Below are 19,338 nucleotides of genomic sequence, written 5' to 3'. Positions count from 1 at the left end.
TCTGAGCAGTTGAGAGGGGAAGATTTACTACTGGTTAATCTCTAGGCTGTCATTGCCCTAATGCACAGGTAACCAGAGAGTGCTGGAGGAGCACTTGCAACACAGTCTAAATAAAATAAACCAAATAGCCACAGATAACATTTAAGGAACCCAGCTACACATCTGGATGATGCAAAAGAGAGCCATGGCACAGGAGAGGAGGGTATGAACTATTTTTGCTCAAATTTATTTCTATAAATTTGTACACAAAGTTTGGATGTGGTACAATAGTCCATCAAATAGGAAAGGAGGAACATTTAGGTGTGATGCAAGATTCCAGGACTGTCCTCTCGCATAATACAAAGGCACGTATCAGAGCTTCAATACACTCAACAATTAACTGTTGAAGAAGGCAGGTTACACATGCAGTAGTGCAATGCTTTAAATTATACACACACACACACACACACTGTACTCTGAATAATACATCTCCCTACAAGCATAAGTGTCAACATCCATGTAAACAAACATTTAAAAAAAACAGTCAGATGTATATCCTGTGCAGAAAGGCTACTCTCTCACATTCATAGCATGGAATATATTATAATTTTTTATAAACTCCTCTTTAAACAGCAGAATTCATTCCCAACTTTACATTTGGACCCTGATCTTGCAAACACATGTATCACTTTATGCATGTGAACAGCCCCATCAGATTCACCCCACTGCACATCCCTGAGTGTTTGCAGGATCAAGGCCACTGTTACATTCACATAAAATTGCACCTCCCAATACTTCTAGAGTTTGTTTAAAGTATTGCTGGCTAATACTGAGCGCTTCCAACATTTTCTCATACAACACACATTCAAGTACCATCTAAAGTCAGACCTGCTTATAAAGACATTCAAAAATTAAAAATAGGGAGCTAAATATACAGTATGGAAATAACATGGTCCATTAGAGTTACAAGTTCTTTTGGTTTCCAACACCATGCACAGCAGAAGCTATAAAACTGGGCCCAACCATCAAACTGTATTATTTGTGCTTTCAGAGGGGGCTTTTCCCAACCAGAAACACCCTTGTGCTATGTAACTACATCTAAAAGCAGTTCTTGTGCAATGGACCTACAATACTGGGGTCACTATCAAATCAATAAGTGCTTTCTTTGGGTTGTAAAATGAATGGACCCTTCTCTCCCAGCAGAATCTGTGCCACTGCTGGTAAGAACCTGTAGCAGTGGGAATATTTAAAGTCCACCATCCACCATCAGAAATATTATATAGCAGATTCCAATGGGTATCATGTTTTCCTCTGTCCTCATTGCCACAGCTGTGGGGAATCATAATATTCTTCTGGATAGTGACAGCACTTTGTAATGGGATGTATCTCAAGCAAGATTTTTTTTATTTTTAAAAAGGTCTAACATTTGAATAGTTTAACAACTTTTTTCCTTTAAAAACAGACACCCATCCACACATGCTTTCAGATTTATAGAACAAAAAACAATGTGGACTTCTGGAGACCCCATCTCCAACTCTGATTTCGAGCAGGTCAACATCAGGTCAAACGTAGTTCTCTCAGTTGATGTCCAATACCTCAGTCTCTGGCAGGCCAAACTTAGTCTTGTACTTGTCAAAGAGTTTAATCAGAGAGCTCACATACATGCGGTGATAAAAGTCTACCTCCCTCTGGCTCGGATGGTCAATTCTGGGAATGGTGATAGGCTCCCCAACTGAAAAGAAAAAAAAGAAAACCGAACCAGAACATTAGCTTTTTCTCCCAACAGAGTGTCTGAGGTTTCTGCATTGTCTAAAGTCCTGTCTACGCTGGCGTTTTGCACTGGTGTAGCTACGTTTGTGCAGCCCCCGGTGTAGATGCCCTGCAATGGTGTAAGACAGGGATTGCACCAGAACAATTTAACACACTAAGGGGCTTATCCAAAGCCCACTGCAGTTATTGGAGATTCCCACAACGTTCAGCGAGCTCTGCATCAGAATGCAAGTCACACTGGTACATCCCTGGTTTCCAGTGGTGCAGAGCGGGTCTTCAGTCGCCAGTTACAGTGGTTGTAGCAGAATCAAAGTTACATCAGTGCAAATTTTGCTGCCACTGCACCAAAGGGTGTAGTAACTTCTGCAGTTACAGACTGGCGGTAACTTACTACCCTTTCAAGAGCAAGGAGGAGGAATTGTATCTTAGCGGGATGTCTCAGGAATACAACGCCTCCTGGTGCAATGCCTGGGGTAGTGCTGCTTATGCATTACCCTATGCTGAAAGGTATAATAATCTAGCTCACTGAACTGTTCCTGGGTGGTCCATGCCAAATATACTGATCTTCTGCACTCTGCTGAGTTGGCTATTGGTCCTGTGCTGTTCTTATCTGGGTCACAAAGGGAGATGTGGCTTTACAATACTGTAAATAGGATATTCACATAGGATCCACATGGAGAGAAGGGGGACAGAGTAGGGAAACAATGATAACTTTGGACTGTCTGCAGAGCTTAGGCAATTGCCGTAGGATGGATTTTTCATACACTGTGGATCCTGTAGCTGACTTCAAGAGTCTCAGTTTCTGGTAGGTCCAAGTAACTGCTGTAATTTTTAAAACTGATGAATTAGAGACCTAACATACAAGCTGCAGTAAAAGAAACCCTGCATAGAACTGGGCTGTTTCTCCCTCCTGAAAAGCTTGGTGCTTTGGGAGGTGAGAACAAAGAGGGAGCTCAGTGTCAGAACACTCAGTCTGGAGTGGGATCCCAACACAGATCTGGATTCTAGAGAGTGACCCAGTGTAACAACTTCTGCTAAATAACATGGTAACTGCAAGAAACTCAGTTATTCTTAGAAGGATAAAGGGCTAAGTTCATCCTGCTTGAATCTGAGCCTTTGGATCCAGGGAGTCTAGTTATCCAAACCTCAGAGTCCACTAAACCAGCCTCTTCTCCAGCCCAACAGAACAGTGTGGTGCTGTATGTCATGTACATGTTCAAATCCAGTGCTTACCAACAGTGGTGATGGGCTTGGAATACGGTAGCAATCCCCAGGTGTTGGAAGAGAAGAGGCCACGGCCATGGAATATGCATGGAGCAAAACCAATGTGTTTTTGAAACTTCTTCTGGACCCATCTTCCCCAGGAGCCCTCCTCAAATATCACCTGCTTGTAAACCTCGTTCTCGCCAAATGAATACACCGGGACCAAATCCGCTCTACAAATAAAAAAACCAGACATGAGTCAAAACCTTCCCGAGGCTGGAGATCAGCTTCTAGGCTCAGTGCCAACAGGCACATGCCTGAACAAAGAAGAGCCGCAGAAGAGGCTCCTGCTGATTTTCTGCACGCTGTATTCACTGCAACTTTGCCTGCAACAGACGAAACTAGCCTTCCCTATTGCTAGGAGTTACGACGCCTGCAAGATGCAATAAGCTCCAGTGGGTGCCCATCAGGTCTACAAATCAACTAGAGAGGGAGGATGGGATTGTGATTAAGGCAGACAGACAGACTCAGGAGATCTGGGTTCAATTCCTGGCTCTGCTACAGATTCCTTGGGCCAATCGTTTAAATCTTTCTATTTCTCATCTGTAAGGAAGGATTTCCCCCCATTTTTCTACCACGCTTTGCCTTGTCTTCAACTGGCAAGATCTTCGGGGCTGGGACTGCCCATGTATATGTACAGTGCACAGAATGCCTAGCACAATGATCTCCGCTAGGAGTTAGCATAATACAAGTACTTAACGTGTGAAAAAAACAACCCCCAAATTAGAAAAAAAAATGGTGAGCTAGCCACAAATCACTTCCCATGCAGCTCTGTTTGTGTAAGGACTGAAGCAAGCCCTGGAACTGCCAGTTTCATAGAGGTGCGCACAAACCAAAAGTTAATCTGGTTCCTATTTCAGGGTTGGGCAGAACAATACCGTGGAAGTGGAACAAAGTAAAGGACAATACAGGCTTTGGAACAGCAGAGTGTTACCGCATTTGTGCGGATGGCAGCGGTAACTGTAGATGTTGCCAAAGCTGTTTTACATCAAAGAAATAACAAGGGAAACTGACACTACAAGTGAAAGATCTCCACTACTCTAGGTCAGTTCCTTCCACTGCAAACTGCTCCATGTACACACAGCCCCAAAGGGAAAGGCAAGAACAAGCTCTCATGCCTGAAATCCTAGAATCTCATACACAATATGGAAAGAGTGAATCCAAAGAGTTCATTGCTTCATGTAATGACCAAGGGAGAGCGTAGGGGGAGGGGCTGTTATAATCTACTCCCATAGATGTGCTGGAAATTAAAAAGTGTTCTGGAGTACAGCGGATTTCTCCTTTACCCGTGTCGTAGAGCCAGCTTCACAAATCCCTTCCGATTTTTCAGAGTCACCGAGTTCTTCCCGGGTGTGCAGTTCAGGGACTCCGCAGCTCCTCCCACCACAATGACAATTGCATTTCCACTGCCGTTCTTGGACAGGATGTAATCTATGCTGTCGCGGTTCACAGGACAGATACCTGAGCATTGCAGGAGAGAAAAATCTAGCTGGAAATTACTGAAGACTTGCTGTTTGCAGTGCAGAAGATGAGTGGGTGGGGGGAGACACACTTGGTTTTGAAAACAAAGCTCTGCACAATCCCCAACTTTTAACGAGTATTTCCCCCTATCCCCCAGGGTGAGAGACAGCACTTATTCAATTCCAGCTATTATAGACCAGCTGGATGGTCCAAAGTAGGCTGAGCATCTTCCTAATTTAGAATGAAAATCCCCAGAGACCAAAAGGAACTCCAAAGATTTTTAAAGTCATATGGGCATGCTGAGCTCAGCATTGCAACATCTAAGTGATTTAGAAGCCTAAATCTCATTTTCAGAAGGAATTTAAGCACTTAAGCATCTAAATTTCATTGATACCTGATGGTATTTGGGCTCCTAAGTGCCTAAATCCCTTTTGAAAATATTTTTACTCCTAAATTAGTTAGGTGCTGCAACACAGGGCACAGCAATGCCCAAACACCTTTAAAAAGACGGGCCTAAAATCTATAGATGCAGCACTAGTCTTACATCAGTACAAGGCCCCTAATCCCAATGACCTTTTGCTATTCTAGCACATAATTGCTCTGGCACACAGGCACTGAACTTTACCCTTTCAGTTCATAGCATTTGTCACTGGTGTAGTGCTGGAACTGCTAGCACATAAGGGCTCACTTCTGCACTCAGAGATGAATGCCCATTTGTCTAAGAGCCATAGGGCTGTCTAATTGAAGGGAGAAATCCTGCCCCCAAAATTTTGTGGCAATAAGAGTAGTTTTACATTTATTAAAGGGAGAAAATTCTCGAGAGCTCAGTCAATTTTGCAGGATTTTCTGAATATTGTCATGGATGGTTTTAGCTGGGGGACGGAGTGTGAAACCATGAAGGAAATAGTGGGGGAAGAAATCTCATTTCCCTGGAGAGATGCTTTAGTGTTGTGTTCTGGGGTGGAAAGCAAGAAATGCACAATGCACCTTCACACTGGGATCTCTTTATCCCAGAGCTGATTAGCTAAAGCACGAGTGCATTTTTCGATACTGCACTTCAGAGTGGAGAGTGCTAGAAGTTAGTTAAGGCAAGCTAGACACTTTCTTTTCTGTTCTCAAACCAGAAAGTATGTATGGTGAGAACGTATTCTGGTGGTGCCTTGATTACTTCAGCATAATTCTCCTAAGAACCCTGCACTGACAAAGATGAGGGTACAGTCTGCAGGAGAGTAGGTGAATACCATCCATTATACAGCCCTACAGGAGGGCATCATGCTCCAAGGAGCTTAAAATTCCAATCAGAAGTAGAAAAGGGGGATTTTCCAGCTTTATTAAGTATCACTTAATTGACAATGCCAAATACATTCAAAATAAATGCAGTTTATTCTCAGATTCCTGAAATACAGGGATTTTATGGTAAGGTTATTCTCACAAACATGAATAGCCTAGAAAAAGTGTCCTTGTTCCTAAATTCAGTTTCAGATACACTAACAGTACACAGTCAAATGACTCGTAATTTTCCAGAAATCGCTGACCGCTTTTTCACTAGAACCTGCAACATACATGATTTAAAGATCAATTTCATTGGTTAATCCCCCCAGCCCCATCTAAATGGAGAGACAGCTTCCTTTTGAAGGAAAAAGCACTTTATGGAACAGCTGCAAGCTGAAACAATACCATTACCTCGTCTTTATCTGTGGTGGGTCGCTAACTAGCGCATCTGACGCACAGGTTAACAAGAGACCATCCCTCCTTGGTGACACTCTACCCCAGGGTGCTGTCATTGTCTGTCTGCGCACACTCTGCGTGTGTGTGTGGGTGTGCGTGTGCGTGTGCGAGTTTGTTACAGTGCTTGGAGCTAGCCCTCTTTGGAAAAAAAAAAAAAAGACAGACTAGATAAAAGCACATGAGCAGACTATTAATGCGAAGCATCACACTGCACGCGGACAGTCTATGGCAGGCTAGACCCACGCCTCCAGCTCGCCACAAACTTAAGTGTTCATGTCGTCAAGCCCAGAGCGTAACCTCACCACAGCCTATCGCCACACAGAGCAGGTCTGAGTCATTCCAGAGCTAATAAGTCTCCTTCCTAAGACCAAGTCTACACCACACACTTATTTCAGTACAAGTACGTTGCTCAGAGGTGTGAAAAATCCACACCCCTGAGCAACATAATTATACTGACCTTCGCCCCCTCCGGAGACAGCGCTGCACTGGCAGGAGAGCTTCCCCCGCCAACATAGCTACCGTGTCTCGCAGAGGTGGAGTAACTACTAAGCCAATGGGAGAGCACTCTTCATCAAAGCCCTACAGGCGGGCAGCAGCAACAATGTAATTTCTGTAGCGCAGACCTACCATAACATTCCTTTCCGGGCCATCAGAGTTTATGTCTTTAAGGGGGAAACTTGTACTAACTACCAATTTTCTATAACCTTTTTGGTAATTACTGTAAATACAATAGGATTGAGAAGCAAAGTTAACCACAGCATTAAAATATCAAGCACTAAAGAGAACACTTACATTTGCTAGACATAAATTTGGCCTGTTTCTTCTCGCCACCTCCAAATGCTCAATAGATCTTAGGAGATGGAAGAGGCTTATTGTATCCTTTAGCCCACATCCATCAGTGCCACTGCTAGATTGCTCACCGGCAGCGTTTCTTAGAACTATGGCAAGATATGGGGGAGGGGGGAAAGAGAGAATCTGGAGGGCGGCTAGGTGGGGAAGAGGGATAGAGGAAGAGGAGCTCTTACCGCCAGACATTAAGTAGTCCCTCAAAATAGGCATTCTGAAGTTCCCAGCTAACGTAGCAAGGTACGGTCTGATCCCAGGAAACTTCTGGCCAACACCAGTGGCTTCTGTGCTGAAGTTGCAGAAAGCCCCCAAGCCCATGATTCCATGCGGGTGGTAGCCAAAAATGTAATTCCTGTTCGTCAGCAGATTGTGGGTTTTAACCAGCTGAGAAAGAGAGAAAGGGTCGCAAAGTTAGAACGCCAGCGAAATTGCATGCAGAAATTCTCTTGCATGAGACAACTTAAGGCCAAGAGAAAAAGGAGGTTTTGAAAAGTAAGTTTGACACTAAATTTTGAAATCTGCAAAATTTCAAAAGCGTTTGTGTCCAGTTCACCAATGCTGATCATCTTATCCCAGACCCGAAATTTACCTCCCATCACCAACCACCAAGGAAATACAGGACATACCATCTTGAATTTAGTCAGGATGGTGGAAATGAAAGATTCAACAAGAAAATCCTTTTGGTTCCCTACAGTTAAGAGGCAAATATTGAATGAATGTGTGTTCCCTATCATGGGACCACACACTCACTTTGCCATGTTTAAGGGACCGACTGGGTTTCAGCAAAAACCATTTCCCTTCAATGCCCTTCCTGCCATCCCTCATGTCCTGAAATGCAAAATTAAAATTTGTGAGTACCCGAATGCAGGCTCTGTGACTCCCTGAAACCCACATCTGCTGCTTTGTGCTTCTAGAGCAGTTTAGATTTAGTCACCTCCCCAAATAAGCAGCCTCAACATGGTTTGCACTTGACTGGCAGCAGACAATTTCTGTAACTTTTTTCTTCCCACGTTAGTGAGATCTTTACTTTCCTAAGCGATCCCATCCTTCCCCAACTCTTCTAAAGTGCCCAAAGTGAATGCACAAGGCCTTCATAACCAGTGGCTGGTACTGTTCAGTTCCTGGAGGAACTGTACAGGAATCCAAGTGACAAGCCTTTTTGATTCAAGATTGAGAGTTTTCTGGCCATTTGAAAATCAGGAGAAGACAGACTGGCACAGAATCAATCCCTCCCAGACAAATTCAAATTTCATCAATGCATCTTAGTTCTCCGGCACACATAGCAAGCAAAGTGCAGAGAAAAATCCACATCCTGCCTAAAGCTGTGCCAGTTGCAAACTGGTTTCACTTACTCAGTGAAATACCTGTTAATATTTAGCGCACCAAAAAACCCCTTGAAAAGCCATTGGACTGGGAAAGGAAATCCAATAATTGTCACGCAGTTCATTGTACCTGTAATCACAGCATACGAGTACTGCATGGCTTTGCATCTGTGAGTGACTTCTGCCATTAAAGCCTGCATACCTTATACAAGCTATCAACTGGTCTTTCACAAGGCAAAAACAGGAATCACTGAACAGAATTCCTTGGTGGATGCAGGAGCAGAGAGATTTGCTTAGTTTCAGATGGTGCATTCAGAATAAGAGACTGTACAGATTCTGCTGAGTTCCAAAAAAGCAGAAACTTTAGCTGCTGTGTTGTCGTATACAATACAACACATCACAATCTAAATTTTGGCCTCAGATATATACATGCATTTTGCATTCAAGTCAGTTTAATGGGTTAACTTCAGTGGGAGCTGCACTCATGTGTAGGTATTGTGGTAGCACTCAGGAACCCCAGTCATGAGCCAGGATACCATTGTGCTAGGTGATATCTTTTTTGTTATGTGTTTGTACATTTCCTTCTCCAAAGAAGCTTACAAATCTCTCACATGTCTAAAGGCAGAATATGGCCCTTGGTATGAATATGTAATAAGCTGTATTTGAAAGAGCAGAGAAACTTTCCAAAAAACTGACAATGTTGCACCATCATAGCTGATTTACTCCAAGAAGTTTCTTGATGATGACAACATGACTTGACAAAACTACAAAGCACCGAAACGCATCTCTGTGGGCCTAATGTGTTGTAATAAATCTAGTGCCCTGGCGTTTGTATGCACATGAAGTAGGTTGCATTTGAAAGAATGCAGAAACTTTTCAAATATCTGGTGAAAGTAGGTTTGCACCATCACAACACATTTTAAGCAAAGATTTCCAGGCAACAGAAATCAAGTCATGTTGTCCTGAGTTGCCAAGATTACAGGTCACCAAAAAGTACCTAATACTCTGCAATTAATCAAGTGCCCAGGAGTTTGAATCAAACAGAGGAAGATACTCTCAAAAACAATATACCGCACAGTAACACATTTGTTCTGAAAAAGCACATGAATGATACTTCAGCAGGTTAAATGCATGGATTATTATCTTCCCCAGGGATTTACATGGTTATAAATTATGTCTGACTAATATCCCAGGAGCATTTTTAAGATGCCCAGAGACTTTTTTACAATATGGTAGCAGCCAGAGTTCTTGAGCAGGAGGGGACCCTGTTTTGCTAAGTGCCACCCCCATGCCAAGATTCAAGCTTATCGCTTTATAAATTAAAACCCTGAAAAAAATATTGCCCTAATCTCATGAAAAGAAAAGCTGGGCAAGATGACACAAAGCAAATCTGTTTTCCTTCTCCGGAGGAAGAAACCCCAAAGGTCTGATTTTGAGCCCCCAGAACAATAAGCTCTAGATGAGCTTTCTGAAAAACCTCAATTATTTATGGTTTGTACTGCAGTAATACCCAAGATCCTCAATCACAGACCAGGATTCCATTGTGTCAGGCACTGTACAAACCTAGAACAAAGATTATATTCTAGCGCTCCCAATCTTTGAGAATCAGGCGCCATGTGTTTTTAAAGCTAAACGGTTTCATGTCTCATCAGCAGAAAAAGAAACAGATGCAATCTTTTTGCATTTAACTCCGTTACTAAACAAACTGCTGTGCGTCATTAACTGGCACTGTAGGGCCTGTTCTGCCACCTTGCTTTGTTCCACCACCTGGTCATAGCAGGAAGGACATTCCACATCCTTACGGCTTTGGGAAGCAAGAAAAAGTCACGTGGCTAGACCAAGAAATGGAGACGGTTTTTCAGGAGTAGTAGGGATAACAAATGGAGGGGAATAGGTAGAGAGAGACTGAAAATTCAGTTATGGGTAAAATAGCAGTACCTGATTTCTCTTGCCCTAGTACTGGGGGAGGGAGACAGGTAGCAAGAAGAGACTAGTAGGCCTGGGCAAGGAAGATGGCCACAGTACACCTGCAGTTTGGTTTAACCAGCCCCAGAGTCTATAAGTTACATGTAGTACATTTATTCATAGCCTTAGAGCCTTAGGCACTCTGCAGTTAAAAGGGTGAAGGAGCTTTAAAACATCTACTTAAGTGAATCTGATTGACGGCAAAGGGACAAACTAGCAGTACAAACCACTAAGGACAGCTTTCCAATGGCTGGAGTAGTCTAGATAATAGAGAAGGACAGGGAACCTGTAAGTCCTGCTTCCATTGCCAGCTCTGTGACGAACTTTCTGTATGACCTGTGGCAAGTTATTTGATCTCAGTGGCTCAGTTTCCGCAGCTGTGAAGGGATGGGGCCATACCTCTCTCATGAGTAAGGCTGCTTGGGGGTTACAGCTCAGAGACCTTCTAATTAAAGATGCTGCAAGGTCTGGGTTACATTTCTGAATTCTAACAATGCATATGCAGAGCCTGCCCCTTCTGTATGCCTCAGTGACCACACAGTGAGAGGCGGAAGAGAGCCAGCTCATCCCAGCAGCTGTACTTTGTCACCCTGAATCCCACGTGCTTTTGTTTTTCCCCCCGAGAGGTTACTTTAGGAGGGAGTTCACACCCTTCAGGGGCTCTGAAAGCCACACTCTACAGCAGTGTCAGTTTGCCATTGGACCCTAAACTGTCAGGACTTCCACTGGACAGGAAGCCCTTTTGCAACCCTGCCAGCCTTCTGGAGGCTGAAGCTGCAATGAGGAGTCTTCCATTACCCCGTCTCAGAGAATTGTGAATGGCCTACAGAAACCCCACGGGTAGGTCTACACTGCTGTCGTGAGGTGGTATTGCCTCATGTGTGGACAGGCCCGAGCTAGCTTTGATCGAGCTAGCTCGCTAAAAATAGCAGCAGGGCTATGGTGGAACCGGCTAGCCCCTGGAGTACAGTCCCACCTAGTACTCTGGGTACACGCTTCGACAGCTAGCCCAGGCCCCTGCATCTATAGTGCTCGCGTTACCCAAGCTCGCTCAATCCAAGCTAGTGCTGGTAGGCCTATGCATTCTGCAGTCACACCTCCCGACAGCAGTGTAAACGGCCGCCAAGAGACGTGTGCAACCCCATGCTGAACAGCTCAAGGCCCCTTTGGTGTTGCTGTGCCATTTACAGGGATCTCGGCACCACGTGTGGCTTTTATGTGCAGCAGATGGACAGGTGTTCCCCACAACTCCTCCAGCCTGGTGGATGTCTGGCACATGAGATAACCTTGTCAGAGTCAGAAAACTACATCCTCCCCTTCTCGCCTCAATTTAACACAGTCCACTGCCCTTCCTTTGTACAGCATCCCAGAAGGATGGGACAGGCCAGTCAGTTATTTCTGTAGTACCTGATGAGGGGGTAGGTGCCGGTTTAGTGAGTTCATCACTGAGCAGCCCATGACCACGATGCTCTTAAAAGCTGTACCCCAGAGTAATGTGGCATTTCCAGCAAAGCAAGGGGGCTTTTTGAGAGCAACACTCGGGTGGGTGGGGAGAAAATCCAAAATTATAACAATTAAAAGAACAAGAGCTTTGGAAGCATGATAAATGCTCCGTGTCAGGGCTTCAGCCAAACCTGTACCTGGTACAGGCTAGAAGGAAACTTTCCCTGGGCACAAGTTACCCAGGAGGAATTTCTTGCACTTTCCTTTAAGGCCACCATTGGCCACGGTTAGTGGCAGGACCGTGGACTAGATGGACCACTGCTCTGAGCATGGCATTTCCCACAAACGCCTACAGGGCCTGCCTACTGATTAAGAGGGAGAGTAGTCCATAACTGCCCATGGTTTTGTTTTCCCCTGTACACACAATACTACTTTAGTATAGAGATCCTAAAGCAGAGGTGTGCAAACTACAGTCCCACGGGCCGGAGGTGGCCCACGGGCCATCCTGCCCGGCCCCTGAGTTCCTGGCCCAGGAGGCTAGCCAGCCCCCGGCCCCTCCCCTGCTGTCCCCCATTCCCCGCAGCCACGCCACCGTGCAGGCAGCGCTCTAGGCGGCGGGGCTGCACATTCATGCAGGGTAGCACGTCTGGCTCCGGCCGGGCAGCGTGGCTGCCAGACATACTGCTTTGCGCAGCATGGTAAAGGGGCTGGGGCCGTCAGGGGACGGTTGGATGGCGTGGAGGTTCTGGGGTGGGGGGTGGTCAGGGAACAGGGGGGTTGGTTAGGTGTGGGAGTCCCAGGGTGGGGGGGGGCCTGTCTGGGGGCAGAGGTGTGGATAAGGGTTGGGGCGGTCAGAGGACAGGGGGTTTGGATGGGTCGGTCAGATAGGGTGCGGGGGCCAGGCTGTTTGGGGAGGCACAGCCTTCCCTACCTGGCCCTCCATACAGTTTTGCACTCCAATGTGGCCCTTGGGCCAAAAAGTTTGCCCACCCGTCCTAAAGCTTCCCTGTTGCTCCGACTTCAACACCTCACTCTCCACTCCCTGTGAAACCTTCCCCCTCCCCTTATTTTACAGCCTTCACTAGGAGAAAGGTGCCCTAATGCAAAGTGCAGCAGCACGAAATCCCTGCTTCCCCTTGCCTCACGCTGTTCAGCGGTTACTAACGAGTGATATCTAAAAAGGGTTACCCCCAGACTGAAGCTATGACCTTCAGCCCAGTGCCCTGAGGGTGGACTTTCCTCCCCGTAGTGAATAAAACTGGGGTGAACGGCACTCCTGGGTGGGTGGGGAGCTGATGAGTCTGATACCAAGACAGAGCGTGCACAAACAGAAGTGGAAGTAGCCGTACTAACAGGACACAGTCCAAGCAGAGAGCCTGAACAGCCTAGGGTCCAAAGGTTTGAACACTATCCAGACCTAGGAAGAAACAGGGCTATCCCTAAAGCATTTACTGTCCAAAGGTATTTGTGGACCAAGGGTACATCTAACCCTTGAGTGGGAGGTGCAGTTTCCAGCTTGACATACCATTGCTACTGTGCTCTCCTGCTAGTGTGGGTGTGATGGGCCAGAGGCCTCTCGTCTGCCCCTAGCATATCAGCCAGACATCGGCTGGGGCCAGCTGGCCCCTCCCACCACCATACACTATTGTTAACCCACTCGACCAGACACTGGGTCTTACCCCTCATGTGGGTACATCTGCTAGCACTGGAATTTACACTTCCAGCACCACATGGAGACATACCCCAGAAGTGAAAGAAAGGAACGCAGCCACAAGCACAGAGCTAGTTCCTGTTTGTATTTATTCCTCTTTATGCTGGTCCAGCCCAAAGAGTTGGGTAAGTGTGGGTGTGGGGCGTTAGAACAAGCGAAGAGAGCAAGGGTTGGTGGGGACAGCGAGAACAGTGCAGGCAGTGAGAGGACTGAGGCAGGGGCTGGTGCAAACAGCCGACGAGCAGAGAGTAAAAGCCGGCTGAGAGCTCCCAGTGCCGCACGCTGGTTGCTGACATCACTCTGGTCCAAGGTGTCTGGAGCAAGCAATACCAGCCAGGCAGCTCCCCCTCTCACTGGTGCTGTGAATGCCCTTTGTATCCCCAGAGGCTGGAGTTTGTCCTGCCTTGCTTCTTCCATAGCCCAATCCCTCGAGCTGGGGACAAAGTGTTAAGACCCAGGGTCTGGCTACCATTTTAGCAGAAACACTCATCTACTCTGTCTCAGCAGAGTGGCTGAAGGTTATTGAAATTAGGGAGTAAAGGAGATCTGCTACATCTAGTGCAGGATGCAGGAGCCCCTGCTTCAATTTTGCTGCAGTAGTCCAGCTTAGAAGGAAAATACTCTTCTGTATGCCAACTAGGCCAGCCAGATCAAAGGGATTTGGGAGCAAGCTGGAAAAGCTCTTACAAGCCTCATTTGTACAAATGGTGCAAGGCTGCCTGCAGCCACCTTTGACTTTTCTAGCAAGATAATTGTCAGGTGCTTATTTAAAATAGTCATATTAAGCAGAGGCTGTTTGCAGCTGCAATCTTGTCTCTTGAATAGCTTCAGCAGAACTTTAAATTGCCAGCATTAAGCTACACCCATTCATAGTTTTGACTGTGCATCTCTTATGACCAATCAGGCACTTTGTGCATGTGAACCCTAAAGGGCTCAGCTTTATAAACAGCAGTGGTTCTCAACCAGGGGCACAGAGGTCTTCCAGAGGATATGTAAACTCATCTAGATATTTGCCTAGTTTTATAACAGGCTACATGAAAGCACTAGCAAAGTCAGTAAAAACTAAAATTTCATACAGACCATGACTGTGTTTATACTTCCCTACATAGTATATCAGGATTTCAAAACCTGAGGGTCACGATTTTTTTTTTTAAAATAATTATATGGTAGGCAATTTTTCAGTAAGTGTGCGCTATGACACTTTTGTATTTGTGTCAGATTTTGTAAGCAAGTAGTTTAAGCAAGCCGAAACTTGAGGTACACAACACAAATCAGACTCCTGAAAGGGGTACAGTAGTCTGGAAAGGTTGAGAGCCACTGGTTTAGAGAGATAAACAGTGTAAGTGCTGATGTGCACCAATGCTGATTTACGGAGAATTTTCCTGAGTGAAATGAAGGCCTTTACTTTATGATACAAGACAAAGTTATGCAATCATCAGTAGATTGTAATTATCATAAATAGATAAGCAAGGATTAGCAGAGCATGCTTGGTAAGTGGATTCTAGAATCCAACAAAGCATAGTCTAGTGGTTCTAGATCGCAACAGACTAACAGATACAGGTAAATATTAGTCACAGCACCTGGTCTAGATGGACATTAGTAAAGGTTAGGCCTTGTATAGACCTTATCTTGACAGACACCTCAGGCTGCAGAACTCCAGAAATTGCTCTAGGACTGCAGTTTACCTACATTGCTAAGCTCAAAGAACTCCTACTTCCAGGGCCAGTCACTAAGTCGTAGCAGACATAAGCCTTACTAAGCCAACAGCTTCCTAAGCTTATTACTGCCCTACTAACTCATGTTATTCTGCTCCCTTACATGCTAACCTCACTAAATATATTGCCTACACCTTTGGCAGCAGGTCAGTTTTGTATCTGGCATGATCTTTAACTGAAAGAGGAGAGAGGGGACACAGGATTCATGTCCAGCATCCTCTGTTTCAAGCCTTGGAAGTTTCAAAATACAGTATAACCTCCCCTACAGCCTTGCAGCCTTGCCTATAACCTTGCAGCGCAGACAGCCTAGTAACCAAGCCTCACTTCTCAGAGACTTAGGCATAAGAGACCAAACTCTAGTACCCTAAGACTTCATAAGTGCTACACAAGAAATGAAACAGTCCACATCCATGAGTATTCCACTCCGCCGCATAGCAAGCTTGGCTACAGGGATTGCCAAAACCCAACTTGTACATTTTGATGAGAATATTACTCTGGCTGGCTTCCTTACTAAGTCACAAAAGGTTTTACTCCCCACCCCCATCATTATTGGAGTTAGCCAGGTTCTCCTATAGCGTGCTCCTGCATATTTGCAGACCCAGCTGAGTCAGCTCTTCAGGCAGTGTTCATGTGTTTTAAACTGTTTGGATTTAAGAGTTATTTAGATTACAGTAGAAGCGAGAGGCACCATTGTGCTAGGCGCTGCACATACATAGTGGGAGGTAGGAGGAACCCCAGTCCTAAGGAACTTACAACCTAAAGAGACAGGATATGAAAAAAATGGGGTGAGAGTGTAACAAGGGAGAGGCCAAAAAACAGAAGCACAGAGCTGAAGTGACACAGTGAAGGTCACAGAGCAGGGCCATGACACAGCTGGGTGTAAAGCCTAGATCTCTGGACTCAGTCCTATACCTGAATCACTCCATTTTATACCGTTTCTAGTGCCAGATACCCAGCTTAGGAATACATCATTCACAGCAGTTTGCTTATCGCAGAGATACAAGTGTGGTGATGGTGGGATGGGCAGTAAGTGCTCCCCTATGGGAATGCAAACACTTTACATGGTTATGCCCTTTAAGCAGGTTTGCTTTTAAATCTGTTCAGTACTACCACACCGTTTGCTGTTACAAAACAAACATGTTGGTAGTTTGTGTAGCTCAGAGCAGCAGAGATGCAGTAGGAGAATTAAACACTGATTGTAAACTGGAGGCAGACGTTGAAGATTACACTGTTGCTCAGTGATCATGGGAATGATTCATACAGGGCAAAGTTCTGCATCACAGTGTGATGTCCCCTCCCGTCTCCACCTTAAACAGCACAAGGGATTTTCAGACCCATATGATCTCCCTTGGGCACTTCACCCACTATGTGGCTGTGCAAGGGCTGAAAAACAGATGGCACGTCCTCATAGCATATTTGCCACCCCAATGTCCCTCCTCTGAACTAGCTAAAGCAGTTCACAAGTCAGGGGTCGGTTTAGGGAGTCACTAGCCTGTGTAGGTGGTTTTCAAGCCATTTAGCAACCTTGTGGACAGGTTTTTTAATACTGCATTCACTGTAGGATTTGAGCACCTTCCCGTAGGATATTTGTGCTTCCGCCTACTCCCAAGCAGCCATGGGATCAAACGCTGTCCTAGGTCCCGATTCTTCCCAAGCCTACATCCCTTACGTGTAGGAACTCAGCCTAGCTGGTGGCACCTATTTATGCTCTCTCCCTGGTCACACACCTCTCCCTACAGGTATGAGCTCCGTCTCACACAGTCATTTCTGCCTTTTAAATTCAGTCTGCTGTCCGGATCAGTAGAGCAAGCTCACGGTCATGATTGTTCAGCCATGTGGTGACAGGCAGCCCAGTGAAGTATTTCAGTGGCCGCAGTGGGACCTAGACAAACACTGAGCAAATTTTAATCTGATTCCAGAGAATGTGATCAGTCAGAGCTGGCTCCTGCAAGCATTTTAGGAGGAGGCAGTAGCTGGTCTGGTATCACCCATATGCAGACCAGAGAGTATGGTTTACACAGGAGCCATGTATGACAAAGCGAATGCCATAACACTTTTGAGTCCTGCTATTCATGGCATGTTTAGCTGTTCAATACTTAGAGGAACTGGTCTCAGTCCCTCCATACCCAAGGTAACCCCCCTGCCCCAAATCAGCATCCAGCAATTCTTTAATACATATATTTTACATTTATATAAACCCTTCCAGCCTAAGGTTGGAGTTTGCTGAACTCCCCTACAGCTGATGGGAGCACAGATTAACCCAGGTTCTAATTAGAGTCACTGATACGGACTTCTGCAGAGTACCAGTCTCGGATCACACCCAGGTGCACATCTGGCTGATTTTAAAACACCAACCAATCCCTGCCTGTCCTAAGCAAGTTTTTATGACATCATAGTTAGCACCTTAAGTCTGCCCATGCTGGCTTGTCACCATTCCCATCAGAGAGCAGATAGGCTGCTGTTGGCAAAGTGGACACTTTCTAGGCAGTGGACTCAGGAGAGAACCGGGGTGGTTCTTCCCCACTGAAGTTGATCAGGCCACTACAATATTAGCTGTTTAAAACACCATAGCATGCTCCTGCCTCTCAGCGTTAGTAGCTAGGAGTATGTCTGCACTAGCCTTGGGAAAGCTTTCCCACCAGTGCTCAGAGCTTCAGCTTCACTCCTAGGCTCTGCTGTTAAGGCCAGTGTCTTCCAGCCACTCTCAGAGCAGGTCCACATGATGAACATTCTGGGGGCTGTGCACAGAACATCGCTTTTCTGGGAAGTGGGAATGCTCAGCCTGGAGGGAAGGATACTTGCTATCACCAGTGGAGCTAAACCATCAGCAGCGGGACATTATAGCCAGGTTCCTAGCATGGACAAGGCCACAGAGTACCAGGAGTACAGGAATATGGTTCTTGCTTAAAAAGGTACACAGGGCTTCCAAACTCTGGAGAGAAAGGGCTAGTTGTGTTGCTGGCTGTTCGATAGCCCCACCCTGCCTGTAGCTCTTCCCCCCACCCCCAGAACGCCTTACCCAGTCATGTAGGTAACAGGCATTTTTCCAAACATGCTTCTAAATGCACCAGGGCCATTTGGCAGCCGAGGCACCAGGGTGCCCCCATTTGTTTCCTTACATGGGACAGCCATGGTCATTAGCTATGTGATGCTGCACAGTTCTAGATAAGCAGGACTTTGTCCCCAGCTCTCTATAGAGTGACCCCTGCATTGCCGTTGAAATGGGACCCCACCAATGGGAAAGCTCAGGATTGCATGTAGCCTTCTTACACCCTTATCATACCAGGAGTGTTGAATCTGACTGGGCTGGGTAGCATGCCTAGATCAGGCATGTGTCCTTATGGAGGGAATGAAGACCAGAGGACAGAGACAGAGCTACATGCCAAAGACAATAGATAGGGAATCATCTGGATACACAAGAGGGCTCAAGAGAACCCAGGATGAGAACTACACATGCTGCAGTATTGCAGTCCGAGTAGCAGGCATCACACCAGCATTCCTGCATGATCCAGCAAGAGGGATCTGTGGCCACAGATTTGACAGCCCTTCCTGAAAGGGTCCTGCCCATTTGCCACTTTGGCTTTTCGTAAGAGCTGTGCTCTCTGCACAAGTCAAAGAGGCAGGTGTCTGGTGCAGAGACTTCAGGGTGAGAGGATAACCTAGCCAAGGCTGAATCCACAGCCAGTGGAGGACAGCCGGAAGCATCGAGCTCATGGCTTTTCCTCTGTTTAATATCCCTCTTCCCCCATGCCTGCCTGCTGCATGACATTTGTCACAGATGTTCCAACTCTGTGCTGAATCAGTTGCTGACTTCACATTCCACTGTTTATGTGGCTGATAAACAAATGTTTATCTAGATTCACCATCTATGTGCAAGGCCCAAGGATCAGTGAAGTAGCAGTACATGCTCTCCAGGGTAGCTGTAGGGAGATGGCAAGTCAGCAGGGAGTCACCTTGGTTTAAGAAATCCCATAGGAAGTGTTCAACAAGCTTCCAGTAGAAAACCCTGGGAGTTACAGTTTTGACAAGCTATTGTTGTTTGATGTGCTTAGTTTTGAGCTATGCTTCTGATTGCCAAGGCCAGCAAGGCTCACCATTGAAAAGTCAACAGACATCTATTCAAAGTATAAGGGCA

At 45.9% G+C, this 19,338-nt stretch overlaps 1 protein-coding gene across 1 annotated transcript in view; it reads right to left on the bottom strand.

The window, feature by feature from the left end:
- Positions 1–198: 198 nt before the first annotated feature.
- Positions 199–19,338, bottom strand: part of DGAT2 (diacylglycerol O-acyltransferase 2) — a 39,564-nt gene continuing 20,424 nt past the window's right edge. Inside the window, exons 5-8 of the mRNA XM_073335039.1 lie at positions 7,227–7,431; positions 4,299–4,473; positions 2,983–3,185; positions 199–1,711 (exon numbers count right to left, since the gene is read on the bottom strand). Coding sequence (XP_073191140.1) covers positions 1,557–1,711; positions 2,983–3,185; positions 4,299–4,473; positions 7,227–7,431 — 738 coding nt within the window. The 3' untranslated portion in view covers positions 199–1,556. The remainder of the gene's footprint in view (positions 1,712–2,982; positions 3,186–4,298; positions 4,474–7,226; positions 7,432–19,338) is intronic.

Source organism: Lepidochelys kempii, chromosome 1 (genome assembly GCF_965140265.1).
Source record: "Lepidochelys kempii isolate rLepKem1 chromosome 1, rLepKem1.hap2, whole genome shotgun sequence".
In the NCBI taxonomy this organism is placed as follows: domain Eukaryota; kingdom Metazoa; phylum Chordata; order Testudines; family Cheloniidae; genus Lepidochelys; species Lepidochelys kempii.
Note: the sequence above shows the minus strand (reverse complement) of the source record. Positions and strands in the feature narration are given on the sequence as shown.